Genomic DNA, 15785 nt, shown 5'->3' on the forward strand with positions numbered 1-15785 from the left:
TATATATAATGTTTTATAACAAGATACCAATCCCCTAAAGTGGCCCTCTAAACCAACAACTTTCTTTTCATGATGTAAAAACAAGGCATTTTCATCCTCTTATTTGCAAAAAAAAAAAAAACCTTTGCAGTACTCATTTAATTCCAAACTTTAATGGGACCATAGTTTCATTAAACATTTGTTCACCTGACTTCTGGTTACACAAAGGTGATAGTCATCTACTGCCACATGGTCATAAAGCTGAAGAACACCATAAATATATGTATGCTGCCAAACCTTTCTCTTATATAAGGTATAGTATCATTATGTATGTATTTGTTTTCTGATTTTTTTTTAACTTTCCCATATAGTGCCAGTAGAACACGGATCCCTTTCACTTCTTCCACAACTGAGTGAGTGAATTAGTATCCCATGTCCAATATCGTTCTCATCCATGGCATGTCAGGGCAGTGTACACTTCTCCCTGACATTATCTGGAAGTCCACACTTTACTGAAATAGGAAATCTATCACATATGTACACACTATTACACCGTCTGACCCATAATATAAAGCCAGATGGCATTATCTTTTAATTTTCTGTAACATTTTCAATATTAGAATATTTTTATTTTAACATTTGTTGACCGGGAATGTCCGACTAGGTTCCACAGAGCCTGTTTTCAGCGGAGGCCCGGGGAGAAATGCTCCAGATGCATGTCTTTGGAATGTGGGAGGAAACCGGAGTACCCAGAGGAAACCCACTTGAACACAGGGAGAACATGCAAACTCCACACAGAAGGCACCCCAGCCGAGAATCGAACCGGAGAACCTCTTGCTGTGAGGTGACAACGTTAACCGCTGCACCACTGTGCCGCCCATATATACATGAAGATTAGGATTCTTGCCTCCTTGAAAAATTCTTCTGGAGAGCTCACACTGAAACATGAGGACCTGAGCATTTATACTTTATTCCACACACATGATGGTGAATTTACAACTCAGCCTCAAAATGTAAGACATGTTCCTTCACAGCCTAAGTTCCCAGAAATGTTACAGCCTTTTTATAGGCTGGAACGGTGAACTGTATTTTGCTCATCTTATCACTTAATGTTAGCTAGTAAGCAGGCCACTTATTCCAGTGTTTATTCTTATGGTCTGCATGCACGCAACTCTTTTGATATATTATGATCATCATCTTCATATGAAAACTGAAGAACTGTGCACAGTGACTACAGTAATGTGATTTAATAAAGGGCAACCATGTTGTTAGATATGTCTAAAGCTCCCCTCTATACTTTTACTGCTGATAACCCCATTGCATTTTTACATCTCCTTGTCAAAGATGCTGACATCTTGAATGCTGACAGACATAAGATATTTAAATGCTTATGTAAGGTCCCCTGTCTATCTCCTTTAAATAAAGTTGTGCATATTATGAATATTAAGTTCCTTTGGTCTCTCTTGAAATGCTGTCTAGGGCAGATTCTGTACAAATAGTGTCTTTTTTGAGCACTTTGTATTCTGTCAATGTAAAATGTGGTCTCTAAACCTCTGTACAGTCTTCCCAATGTGGTCTTATGAGATATCTGTACCGATGAAGAATAACTTCCTGGTTTCTACTGGCAACTCACTCTATGTGCATCTCAAAATTTCTTAGCCATCTTTACTGCCTTCTCATACTGACTTTTTACTTTTATATCATCTGATATAATTACACCATGATCAATTTCCATTACTCTGCACATGAAAGCATTAAACATTAGCTGCCATGCATCTGATAATTCCTCTAGCGTTGAATAATCCTTTTACATCCTGATCATCTTAAATTCTGCACCAACTCTGTTGCAAATCTTGTCCTACCTTCAGTGAAACACATGTCTATCTACTTTTAGAGCATTGTCAGTTATATAATCACTAAAAAGAACAGGCTCCAGAACTAAACCGTCTGGAACATTTCATTTTATATTGCACACTTTGGACTGCCAGTCTTTCATTGGAAAAACTGTTCCTGCATCCTTGATCAACAGTTTTGCACAATGTTTATGCAACATACAGGCATATGCATATGTTCCTGTGAGAAATAAACAGCTAGTCATAATTTTGATTCTGAAAATTACGGTGAAGGCACATAACTTTTGTAACTACAGCTAAAGAGAGTTCCTGGATGCCTGACAGATTAGAACAGATTATCATCTTCTGTAAAAAGGACTAGAACATTGCCTCTGTATAGTATAACCTCCCCTCGGGGACCCAGCATGAGAATACTACTTTATCCACCAATGAAGGCTTCACTGCCACATAATGCATTAATGAACCTAAATCCAAACAATATTAGGGCACACTGTAGGCATTTGGCAAAAGAAGTAAACATCACATTTTGACTACTTTTCGAAATGACTTGGTCTCTTACCATGTCTTCTGTGGCAGTGGTACTGTCACTCTCCTCCACTGCATAAACTCGCTGTAATGATACACACTAGCAGATGTGAATTCTTGGCAGCTTGGCATGCTGGGAAGGCACTCCTGCAACACAAAGCAAATCAGTATGCTTGGCATGCACTCCTGGAATGTTTAAACTCATTTGCTACTCTAAAATTAGAAAATCTGTATTTCCCATAATGGATACAAGTAATAAGAAAATCATTACATTTTAATCCAAATCCTCTAATGCATGCAGTAACAAAGACCTAAGGAAAGTTACTTAAACACAACAAGGACAGCGACTATACAGTCAGAAACGTACTCTGAAAATGCCATAGAATCATAAATGGGATACAACTTCAAAAGAGAAATGTGCAGTTTATTTATACCTTTCCTGACACTGCCATCGTCTTCCCTCTTGCAATTACTGAAATTATACTGGCTATAAAACATTACACTCATCCAAGCATGTTTACAACGGCCTTTATAGAAAATTATTTATACTGTGATTTATGTCATGGTGTGCATAGGTTGCAAAGAGACCCAACATGTCTGAATTGTTCCTACTAAGAATTTGAAATATATCGAGGCATGTAATTCAAGCACGGCGTGGCTCTGCTCAAAAGTATTTTGTTTGGAATATTACAATTTCTTCAGCGCATTTGTTAAATACAACTAACAAAGGCTGTTCAGCATGTAATTAATTAAGCAGGTTTAGGATAAGTCTTTCATACCTAGTCTGAGTCAAATTTCACACCCCTTGCACACCAGCACAGTTCCTTCCTGGACAACTGTAGCCAAAGCTGAAATTCTTAGAACGCAATTTTCCAACCTACCTGTAAACAAATGTGTATGTGTGTGTGTGTGTGTATATATATATATATATATATATATATATATATATATATACATATATATATATATATATATATATATATATATATATATATATATATATATATATATATATATATATATATATATGTATGTATATCTATACCAGCAGAAAATGGTTGACTTCAACAACTGGCTAAGTTTCTGGTGTCATTCTAAGGGGATCCAGAATCTGTCTGCCTGGGACGACATGATCAACAGACCTCGATGCTTTGCCAGATACGGCCTGCATCTGTCACCCCTGGGATTCCGGGTACTGGCTAAGGCTCTTGACACCACTATAGTGTCTTTTTCAGGCAGTGTTCCAAAGACCAAAATTCCACCGTAACAGCTACAAACAAATGCAATCTGAGGGTCATGCTGCTCAATGCTAGAAGTCTAAATCTCAAGATGAGAGAATAAACTTTTTTATACAATTTTTTGTGGTTACTAGTTTTCTGGTTACATAAATCTCAAGATGCACTCACTCGAAGCTCACCTCAAAATGGAGAATGTTGACATCTGTTCTGTAATGGAAGCCTGGTTTAAAGATGCAGAAAGCACCCCTGCGCTCCAGGCTACAACTCATTCCATACCTTTTGGCCCCAGAATATGTCCAGAAGCTCCAAAGGTGGTGATGTCTCCATATTCTTAAAGGATACTCATACCTCTATACTGGTAGCCCAGCATAGTGCATCTGAGAAACTTCAGGTACAACTAACACTGAGTAAGATGGTGATTCAAGTTATAGCCTTCTACAGAACCTAAAACATGTCCCCAGACTCTCACTCCAACTTCCTAAGCACCCTGGAATCTATCAAGGTCCAACCCAATACTCTCAGACTGGGTGACTTCAACTACCCTTCCATCAACTGGGAAAAATATTCAAGTACCAATGTACAGGCCCAATGCTTTCTGGAATTTATCAATTCCAATGCCCTGGACCAGCTCATTCTGATCCCCATTAGAGGAAGCAACATCCTCGACCTGGTTATCACCAACATGGGAGACTGTTGCTCCACACCTATAGTCAATTCCTCCTTGGTTAAATCTGACCACAAACTGATCACAATGGAAATCTCCATCTCACCTACACCCTCTGCTAAGGTGACCACCCTGAGAAACTTCTCTAAAGCCAACTTTGGGTTCCTAAAGGCAAAGGTGTCTAACTTCTCGGCACCCATGCCAATGGAAAATAGCTGCATGACTGCCAGATCATGCACCAATGCACTGTACGAACATGTACACAAATGCATGGACCTTGCCATACCAAATAGAACTAAGACTCTCTCCTCCAAAAAAGGAAGCCAATCTGGTGGTCCCCAGCCATCAATAAACTCTACAACAGAAGGAAGAAACTGCTGCAGAAAAAGATGACGTTAAAAGATTGGAAAACCTCCCTTATCAGCTTCAACAAAAAGCTGATATCCTTTATCAAATCCTCTAAAGCCAGCTATGAAGGCAGAATTGTGGCTGACACCAAAAACAACCACAAAGCCTTCTATAGCTATATCAAAAACCTCAAAGGCAATACCCAGATTTGCTCTGATTTATTGCACAATGGCACCTCCTATACTGAGCCAACAGATATAGCCAACATACTGGCCTACAGATTCAGTGCCAACTTTACCCCCCCCCCCAAAGGGCCCTATCACAATACCAGAAGAAAGCCTGGTACCCACCATTTCTGCAGCACAGGTAAAAACTGCATTGTCCAAAGCCAAGAATACAGCATCCATGGGACCTGATAATATCTCTGGCTGTGTCCTACATGAGCTACAAAATGAACTTGCACTACATCTGTGTGCCCTGTTCAATCACAGCCTTACCTCAGGCTATGTCCCTAATGATGGGCACACTGCTACAGTCATCCCGGTCCATAAAGGGGGAGCAACTACAGACCCTGAGAACTATTGCCCCAAAAGCCTGATGAGTCTGGTATGCAAAGCTATGGAGTGCATTATCATAGACCTGTTTTACAAAGATATGGGCAATCTCCAAACTCTTGACTCCACACAGTTTGTCTTTGTCCAGGGGAGATCCTGCCTGCTGAACCTGGTTGACTTCTTGGAGGCAGTCACCAAGGCGGTGGATGAGGGTAAGACAATGCATACAGCCTACCTCGACCTGGCCAAGGCCTTTGATACCATTCCCCACTCAGGTATTATTGATAAACTCACCAAACTAGGCATCACTCTTTACATCACTAGGTGGGTTGCAAATTGGCTCACAGACAGGACCCACAGAGTGAAAGTTGCAGATTCCAGGTCAGACTGTTGATAAGTCATGAGTGGACTCCCACAGGGCTCAGTCCTGGGCCCTCTCCTGTTTGGCATCTATTTCTCAGCAGTCCAGCCCAACACAGAAGGACTCTAGCTGACCAAATTCACCTATGACTGCAAGCTAGGAGTCATTATCAACTCCCCAGGTGATGCAGACATTCTACAAAAGGGCCTCTCTGAGACCAATGAAAGGTGGTGGAACCATGGCCTGAAGCTTACTGCCAAAAAATGCATTATCATCCCCTTTGGAAAAAAAACTCAGCTCCCATGAATTAGCACATTGATGGGAGCCCACTGAACACTGACATAAATTTGAAATAAGAGATCTGGGGACCCAGGTTGACAGCCACCTCACCTTCACCCACCACATTGCCACTGTGGTCAGAAAGTTCTTCTACGTGGCACATTTTATAACCAAAGGTTTCGATCCAGGAAGAAAGAGGTCATCATCCCTCTCGACCCATCCCTCATTAGACCAATCATGGAATATAATGCCCCATTTGGCATGTATCTGACCAGACACCTACAACAGCTGGAGTGGCCACAAAAGTACCTCACAAAAAGGATCCTAGGCCTTAAACACATGTCCTACATGGACACGAAACTTCAGCCGTTCTCAGTCTCTTATCATGTACTTAGAGGTGATCTCTGCATGACTTACAAAGCCATGTCCGACCCAGCCCTACCTCATATGATAGACCTAAAGAAATCCCAATCCCCCCGCGCCACATGCTCCAGAGATCACAACCTCATTACCACAATTAACGGAACATGCTGGAGGGATAGGTTCATCTCCCAAAGACTGCCCATACTCTGGAATAAGCTTCCCATTCATGTCAAGCAGAGCACCTCACTGGCCCTCTTTAAGAGAAATCTTGATGAGTGGATGGGTAACAGAAAGTTCACTCCAGGGATCATTCCAGTTGCCCTACTGGATATGGGCACTGTGAACTAACATTGGGTGGCACTGTGCCTGGGCAATTTTTTTTGGGCTAGGCTTGTAAAGGCTCCAGGGCCATAAGCCTAGTACACACCTATGAACCTATAAATCTCTCTCTCTATATATATATATATATATATATATATATATATATATATATATATATATATATATATATATATATATATGTTAGCCAGGCATAAAAAATAATTTTATATTGAGCAAGTAATTTGATAATATGTAAAATTGATTATTATTGTTATGCAAACTATGAATATCTAACTATAGTTGATAAACCTCAACTATCAGTGTAACTTTTGCTTCTGCAGATATGCTTATCATTTTGCTACAAAGAAGTTTTGTAGATGCTATTCTGCTTTTAAGATATTTACATACTTATGGTTGGTACTCATAATTTCATATTTAATTGTCAAATAAATGTAAATATCTATAAAAAATGCTAGTTAGACACCAGCTATCAGTGTAAATTTCTTTTTTCAGCATTGTGCATGCTTTCGTTTGATATCCATGGATTACCATTCAAACAGCTTCTGGTTCAAGTTGTTAATATACTTATAAACATATGGTATATATATATATATGCATGGCATTTCTGAAAAATAATCCAGAGTTTCCATGGTACAGAATACCTGACTTACCTGAAGAACCATTTCTGATCTCTGGGGTGATTGGGCATGTGAAATGGTGCCCTACAGTGCATCCAGGTGAACATTTACTGAGATGATCTTCTCTTGCTTTTGGCTTCTCCTATTAGGGGTCACCACAGCAGAACAAAGGTCCAGAGAACAATTGGCAGTGGAGTTTTATGGTGCTGAGTTGCCAGCCCCGTGCCCAACCTTCCACAGAAGGCACACACATGCACACACTCACACGTAGGCACAATTTAGAGTGTCCACTCTACCTTCAGCATGTCTTTGGGATGTGGGACGAAACAGGAGCAATCATAGGGAACCCATGTGACCACAGAGAGGATATGCAGACTCCCCACAGAAGGCACCCCAGCCAAGAATCGAACTGGAGAACTTATTGCTGTGAGGTGGCAATGCTAATCATTGTACCACTGCAGCCACATGCTTGAACATTTCCTGAGATATTTACTGAAAAATGATCGATCCATCGATCGAACCATCCATCCATCCTCAACCGTTTTTCCCATTTTGCACATGGGGCCGGGGTGCCACTTCAGCAGTGACAATCATCTCAAGCCAAGGTTTTACACCTCTGGGTGGCTAGCTCTGCCTCAGTAGTTAATTTGTATACTCACTCGCACACACACTCTCACCTATGGCCAATTTAGAGTGTTCAATCCACCCACTTCATGTCTTTGGAATGTGGGAGGAAACCGGAACATCTGGAGGAAGCCCATGTGACTACAGGGAGGACATGCAGACTCCGCAAAGGAGGCAGCCCAGCTGAGAATCGAAATGGTATTTATACAAACATGCAAACTGAATTACTAAACAAGCATAAACATGCTCACTTCTGTAGCAGGTAGGCGGCAGGTATTAGTGACTACTTTTGCAGCATTATATATTCAGTCATATCATACCATGGAGAGCCACATAAACACCTTATTGGTCAAGTTATTAATATAATTAAGAAAATATAACATATATACATAATATTTCAGGAAAACAACCTAGATTCTCTGTTACAGAATATGCCACTTGTCTAAAGAGAAATTCCTAACTTCTGTGGTAACTAGATATGTAAACACTGTTCTGCAATATATGCAGGTGGACAATGCATGAGATGTTTAAAATAATATGATATTTTTGCAAATATGTACATAGCATTACTAAACACATACAAATATCTTTAGAGTGGTAGCAGGCAGACAACAGACGTTAAAGGCAGCTTTTGCAGCGTTATGTAATCATTCATTTGATACCATGGAAGAACTTATAAACACATTCTAGCTCAATGTATCAGCATAACTATTAATATATATGGCATATGCATAATATTATTGGAAAATAACAGATTTTCTCTGCAATATACTACCCCACTTGTCTGAGGAACCATTCCCAATCTCTATCAGTAGGAAGTATGAAGCTTTACTATCTAGTATGTCCATCCAGACAAAACCGCAAAATAATTGGAGGACAGAGGCTAAAACACATGGACATTGTGTCAATATCACTCAAAGTAACTTAAAAAAGGTAATGGAACAACTACTTTTTCATAACCTTGCAATTTAACAACAATATGAATAAGATGCCCTACTGTCTATATGACTGGCTAACTGTAATCCTAATAGACTGATCAGTACATTTTCTCTGCTAATGATGACATACAATAAATGTATTTATTTATTTTACATTTGTTGACCGGGCTAGTCTAACTGGATACATGTCCATTTTCAGTAGAGGCCCGGGGAGAAAAGCTCCAAGATAGATATAAAAAGAATGGAGAGAAGCTCCAAGACCAATACAATAAACACTATGAAAGGTTGCAACAGTCAAACGTAAACATCTGTTGGTAATATAAAGTACAGTACTCATCATAAGCATAACTGAAATAGTAATAGATAGATATACAAGAGATATTACTATATACATATATTTTAGTTGTCATGACATAGTCTTTGGTTTCTTAAGGGTAAGTCTATAAAGGTGAGGAGAATGCATAAGGACGGAAGGTTAGTCAGGGTTAGTACAGGGGCATAACCAGTGGGTATGGAGGAATAGTTTTACCTTCTGTTTAAATAGAGTTAATGAAGTCAGAGATACGAGTTCAGTGGGTAAAAGATTCCAGTGCTTTCCAACAGCATTAGAGAAGAGGGAGTCTCCTGCCAAGTTGTTGGTTTTGCAAGTATTGATAAGTATTTTGTTTGAGGAGCGTAAATTCTTAAGATTGTTGTAAGGGGTAATAATGCTAGCGAGTGTTGGTGGGCTGGTAAAGGGTTTTATGAGCTATAGTAAGCTGGTGAAAAAGAACTTGGTTTGGAAATTCAAGCCATCCGAGTTGCTTTAGATTAAGACAGTGATGTGTTCTAAAAAGAGAGGCAGTAGCAAATCTGGCAATATTGTTGTAGGAGATTGACAGTTTATTTAGGTTGTTCTTAGAAAGGTTAGTATAGATAGGTGAAGCATACAGTAGAGTGGAGATTGTGAGTTCTGGCTATAGCGGTCCTGGCTACTGGAGTAAGAAAGGGTTTGATTCTATAGAGGGATCCTAATTTTTTGTTGATTGTTTTAACTGTGCTGTTTATATGAATATCGAAGTTAAGGTTGCTATCTATTGTTATACCTAGAAGTTTGGTGGTAGGTTCAGGAGATATAAGAGTGCCATTATTAGATGTGAGAGAGAAATTTATTAGGGTGGACTTTCGGGATGGCGTGAACAGTAAAAGTTTAGATTTTTTGGGGTTTAGGAGGGGGCAGCGGTTTAAAAAACATTGTTCTACAGTATTGAATACATTTTGGCTAAGAGACCCTTTGGGTAAGAGTAAGGGTTCAGTTGCAGAAGAGGCTAAACAGATTATTGTTGAGTAAATGTATGCTAGAAACATACCTCAGACTCAGTAATGATTAAAAAGTGAACATGTAACTGCCCTTTGCTTTAATACATCACCTGCATACCTACTTCACACGTCTCGAAAAAAGAAAATGCATGCACACATATACACACGTGCATATATTCACACATATGCATGTATACATGTAACACACACACATACACACACACACACACACACACACACACACACACACACACACACACACACACACACACACACACACGCACACACACCCGCACTCTTTGTTATTCTTTACTCATTAAATGCCATCCATGCAAACATCATAACAGGGACAGAAGAGAGGTATGGCAGTTGGGCATAGTAGTTTAGCCAAATTTTTTTCCGCTCCTAAAATGAATACTATTGTGAAGTAAGTATCAACATGTTATGCTAATGACTTTTTTAGTAAAAATATGTTAATTTAAATAATGTAACTGTTAAAAAAAGCATACATTTTGAGCATTTTCCTTGCTTTATTCTCACAAAAAAATGCCTTTAGAAGGTGCACACGTTCAAGATATGTAGTGAATCAGAAGGATCTCTATGTAGGAGATGTGTAGCTGTTGTCTCAGTTCAAAATTAATCTGCATGTACTTGTTTGATATTTAAATGCTTGGTGTTGTGATATTATTTACAATTGTAAAATGTTTTTTGATGTGGTGGTATAGGGTGCAATTGAGATAAGAAACTTTAAAGACATGCATTTATTTTTTTCTAAAATAATTTTATTTAATATCTCAGTTTTTCTACCATGCACTATAAACTAGAGTAGATTAAGCAAAATAGTTATTCTCCTCCCTTAAGACTCTAAGTCATGGAAGTCTTTCTGATAAAATAAGTTTGATTGTCACAGTTACCCAACCACTTCTGCATATATCTTATACTGTTTTAAAATTTACTTTGGGATACATTTTACTGCATTGCGCTAAGTGAATTTGTGGAACAAGTGGCCACATGTAGGGTGGGTGTGATTCAGAAAAAACAGCTACGTGACATGGCTAGGCCAAATAATGAGTTCAACCATGTTATATAGTAACGACTGCATAATGAAGCACTGAGCATGATAATGAGGTAAAACAAGATGGTGGAGCGATTCAGAAATGTCTAGATTCCATGCAGCGAAACTGAGCTTGCTTTAGATTTGAACTCAGCAATATGCCCATGTTCAGATGGAGTACATCACACAAATATGCTTATGTTTGCAACAACCATTGTGAAAGTGTATCTAAAGGAAGCTCTCATTGCAGCTGATTTGCCAGTTGGTGTGCAACTTTACTTCCAGAGGCACAGGATCACTGGACTAAGCCTAACATCACAGACTTAGTGGACTGTTAAAGTATGGACAAGGACACAATGTAAGAAATCATGGAAATGTGTTATCCTCATCTACAGGCCTGTGTGAGCACTGGAGTACCAATCCCAGTGGATACTAAGGAATATGTGGCTTTATGTATACTAGCTACAGAGACCATTCAACAATATAGTGGGAACACAGTGGCAATATCTCTGGAATTTGCATCCAGAATAGTCCATCAGTGCTCCAATACCATGCTGCAGCATGTAAGGGAGTATATGTGGTTTCTAGGTATCCCAGATGAGAGAAAGTCAACACCAGGCAGTTTTATGATATAGCCAATTTCCCTGAGGTACCAGGGACCATAGACTGTACCCACATTGAAATAAAAGCCCTACCTAGTACACTGGAAAGGAAGTACATGAACTGCAAAGGGTATCACTCCATCAACTGCAAAGTTGTTTGTAATGCACAGGGTATCAGCTACAATATGTGAGCAGGCCACCTAGGCAGGTTTTTTTTTTACTCCCACATGTGGCAACACATGGCCTTTATTAACGGTTTGTGAGGAGGGGGTCTTTGCACAAGGTCATTTTGTGGGTAACTCTGGATATGCCCTAGAATCCTGGCTCATGACACCCATAAGAAAGCTACATAATCAAACTGAAAATGGGTACATTTGTGCACTAACACAAACCAGAAACATTATGGAGTGTATGTCTGGGTTGCTGAAGTCCTGCTTTCACTCTCTGGATACATCTGGTGGTGCACTGCAGTATAATCCCCTCACATGTGCCAAGATATTGGCAGTATGTGCTATGCTATACAGTGTTAAAGCTAAGAAGCAGATACAGCAGGGTATCCTTTTCTAGGGCCAGTATTTCCCAGCACCACAGGTGGCAGTAGCTGTGACAGATTAGGAGTCAGAGGAGGAGTCAGCACATTGTCAGTAGCAAAAGGGAAGCATATTGCACATAGCTTTACAACATAAGTATACAAAAACAAAGCAGATACACTATAGTAAAAGTGATGCATGCAAAAATACCAGACTGTACTCACCCAGGTGTAGGCCAGCCATGCTGTGCATCAGACATAGGCAACTCCCATAACAAAATGCATGGGTACACATCATCATTTTCAAAGGTATACAAGGGAGTACAAGTGTGCATGTCTTTCACAAAGAAACATGTGCTTGTGAGTGCCAAGGTACAGCAAAAAAAAGTTTCCTGGGTAATGTGAAAACTAGATTTGGTTGGGTTACTATGGAAAAGGGCTGGGGTCAGTGGATGTGTGGAATGTGTTGGGGGTTGTGGTGCTGCACATGTATTGCAGAACTCGGGTATGCATGACTAAGGACTAAGCTTCCCATGCATGTCTTAATCCATGAGAGCTGGTTCTGACAGGAAATGAGCTGGCTATACCATGACCTTGGCTTGATGCTGGAATGCTATGTGACCTTAACCAGCGTTCACTGGAGGATGTGTCAGCATGATGATCGACACAACCACAGGGTTGGTCTCTATTGGGAGTAGACACATCCACAACAGCTGTTGCTGTGGAAGAGCTAGCACTGCAGGAGCAGGATCTCTCTTGTTCAAGGCCATGTTGGCTAACATCTGTGGATGTAGTAGATGGCTGGCAGATAGGCCTGCCCCTTACCTCTGACCAATTATCCAGTGAAGATACTGCATGCTCCAATGTGTGATTCAGTCTAGCCAATGAATCAGAAATGCAGGATATGTACTCCTGTAACTCAGCCTGCACAGCCTGGGTTACCATGATTATCTCTGCCATGACTGTGGTAGAACAAACCTGAGGCTCCATGATGGCATACATATGACTGGTTGCAGACACTGACACATCAATCTATGGGGGGGGGGGTAACCATTTCTGCAGTTAGCACTATTACCAGCTCACACCAGCCATGTGGACCACCCTGCCCATAAGTGCTAGGAAAAGAGTCAGACATCTGTCTATTGGGGGCCAGCACACTTCCCTGATCTAAAACATCCCCTATATCTATCCTTGCTCAGATGTTTGTATAGTCTGAGTATTCAAAGGAAGAGAGTCTGTCACTGTGGGATGCAGTAATCACACTCCCTATGTCAAACTTGCACTCTGCACCCCCTGATTGTGTGAACTCATCCCTGCTATCATTATCTGGCACTACAAATCCTTCATTAGCAGATGGGGACACAACTGAGCATGCAAATGATATCTTTACAACTATAAACATATGTTAAAATCTAATATCCTTGGCCATACCTATTGTATGCCATAAGTCAGAAACATTTAATGAGCATTACACTGACTTTGTGTTAAGGAGGAGATGCAGCTATTGATACTATAAATTAGGACTACATATACAAGGTGGGGGGACGGAAACATATTATTCTCTCAATACTACTTTCATTAAACCACTTTCAGTGATAGTGGAGAATTCCCTTTTCTCCACTGCTGTGTTACCTCTGAACAGGTATATTTAAGTTTGGGGGTATGAGGGTATCCCCCACATGGGGGGTGCAGGGGGGCGTGAACCCCTGCATAAAAAAATTGTTAAGGTTTGCTGAAAGTGGTTTCAGTTCAACATTTTCTCTGACATGGGATTCAGTGAAAATGTTATTAATCTACTGACATGACTCTACATCTGGGGCCTCTGCAGTTGAAACTCAGTGGGACCTGCCCAGCTCTGCCCCAACATCCAGTTTCACATCATGGGACACAGTGGAGGTTATACTACCTTTCAACAAAGCCAAGAACACCTCCATTTTCATAAGAGGTGGGTTGGTCGATGGTCCACCATCAGTTGCCCTCCACTACCATTCCACAGCTTCTGTTCGATGGATGGCAGCACATATGTCCATGGCCTTATGACCGACTATGTCATAATTGCAGACCACTCATAGTATTTACCTTGCTGATAATTTCAGCCCAGAGACTGTCACAGAAGGGCTGGTTGGTGGCATGGATGGATAAGAGCCATTGACCATGCAGATGGTGGTCCTGTGTAACCACCTCATTCTCCACATCTGTTAATTTCGGCTTGCGGTTGGATGTGGATAGGCTACTGGTTGTGGCACTTTTCTTCGGGTCCAAATTTTAGGCATTGCTCTGTGTGTGTTGAAAACAAGGGAATTAACTGCCTTGTTTATGCTTGCTCCTAAAACATCTGTACAATAATCCTATCCTACCAGGCCATATATTATGCTCAGCTTGTGTGTATCCACAATCTTTAATAAATGTTAGGCATGGTATATGTACTGAATACATATCCCCTATAAAACAATTACAGAAGTGCAACTAAACAACAACATTTGTCCATTACAATCTTACTGTTACTAAAGTTGTGGCTAATAATGCCATATGTGTAAGGCACACAACGGTAAAATAGTAATGAACATTACTTGGTATTTATATGAGCCTGGGGGGGTGTCCCCCATCTACCTTAGCAACCTTGCAGTCTACTGCTTCCATTAAACTAGCAACATACCCCTTAAGACAGCTGTGGCCAAAATAGCTTCAAAGTATTGACAAGCTTACACTACTGACAGGCGTTAGCAAAGAGGATTAACCAAAGCTAATGTCTTACAACTGAATGAGTTGTATAAGAAGGAGCACTTACCTTATATAAGCAGATATTTTATGCAGAAGGAAAGCTTTAAATGACAGGTCCAGGATTCAAACACCCTTTCACAGTTGTTTTTTCTGTTGCATGATGAGGCCCTATGCTTACTGTCTTGCTTATATCATGTAGATTCAACTCTCTGGGGCACAATAGTTATGCTAACTGGGGCTTACCTCATTATTGTTTCTGAAACTCTCAACTTCCATGATGAGCACACTTAGTAAACATCATGTAGATTTCTTCAAAACACAGTGTATATGTCTGAACACCTGCAGGCAGCTTTCAGCATGTTCAAGCAGCTGAATAATTTAGGGGGTGTGGGAACTGTCATCCTATATTTAACCATCTTCACATGGAGTCACTGTATAGCATGCATTGTCAGCAACATAAGCAGGATAGCTGGACTGCCATGTTTCACACCTCAAAGTGCCACTTGAACCATAAAAAGAAAGTTCCTATATTATCAGAATTTGCCATGCATTATGTAAATGAGTCGCCTGTCAAAGCCCATTATTGTGCAGAGACTGGGATACATGAGAACTGTTTTGGGCACCAGTTATCTGACATTCTTCCTGAGATCTTTGAAGGTGCAACGTTATGGCTGGATAAGGTGAGGGTGGTGTTCCATTCAGAGCTCAGAGGTAGTGTGAGGAGGAGGTGTCTTGAGATTTTTCTGGACATCCTCCATAATGAGTACAAGCATAGACCCCTGCAAGTGGCCTATACCAGGTCACAATATAGGGCTGGTGCCTAGAATAGTTTGGCCAAGGATGTCACAGTGCTTGTGGCATCCCATGCATGGAGGAGCAGTGCCATCACCAGTAT

General features: G+C 40.4%; 1 protein-coding gene across 4 annotated transcripts in view; it reads right to left on the minus strand.

The window, feature by feature from the left end:
- Positions 1-15785, minus strand: part of RELN (reelin) — a 3085913-nt gene that overhangs the window by 1173759 nt on the left and 1896369 nt on the right. For all 4 annotated transcript variants that reach the window (XM_044088524.1, XM_044088525.1, XM_044088522.1 and 1 more), the window contains exon 22: positions 2392-2504. In XM_044088524.1, coding sequence (XP_043944459.1) covers positions 2392-2504 — 113 coding nt within the window. The remainder of the gene's footprint in view (positions 1-2391; positions 2505-15785) is intronic.

The sequence above is a fragment of the Protopterus annectens genome, chromosome 11.part0, assembly GCF_019279795.1.
Source record: "Protopterus annectens isolate FY-2018-M chromosome 11.part0, PAN1.0, whole genome shotgun sequence".
Taxonomy (NCBI): Eukaryota; Metazoa; Chordata; order Ceratodontiformes; family Protopteridae; genus Protopterus; species Protopterus annectens.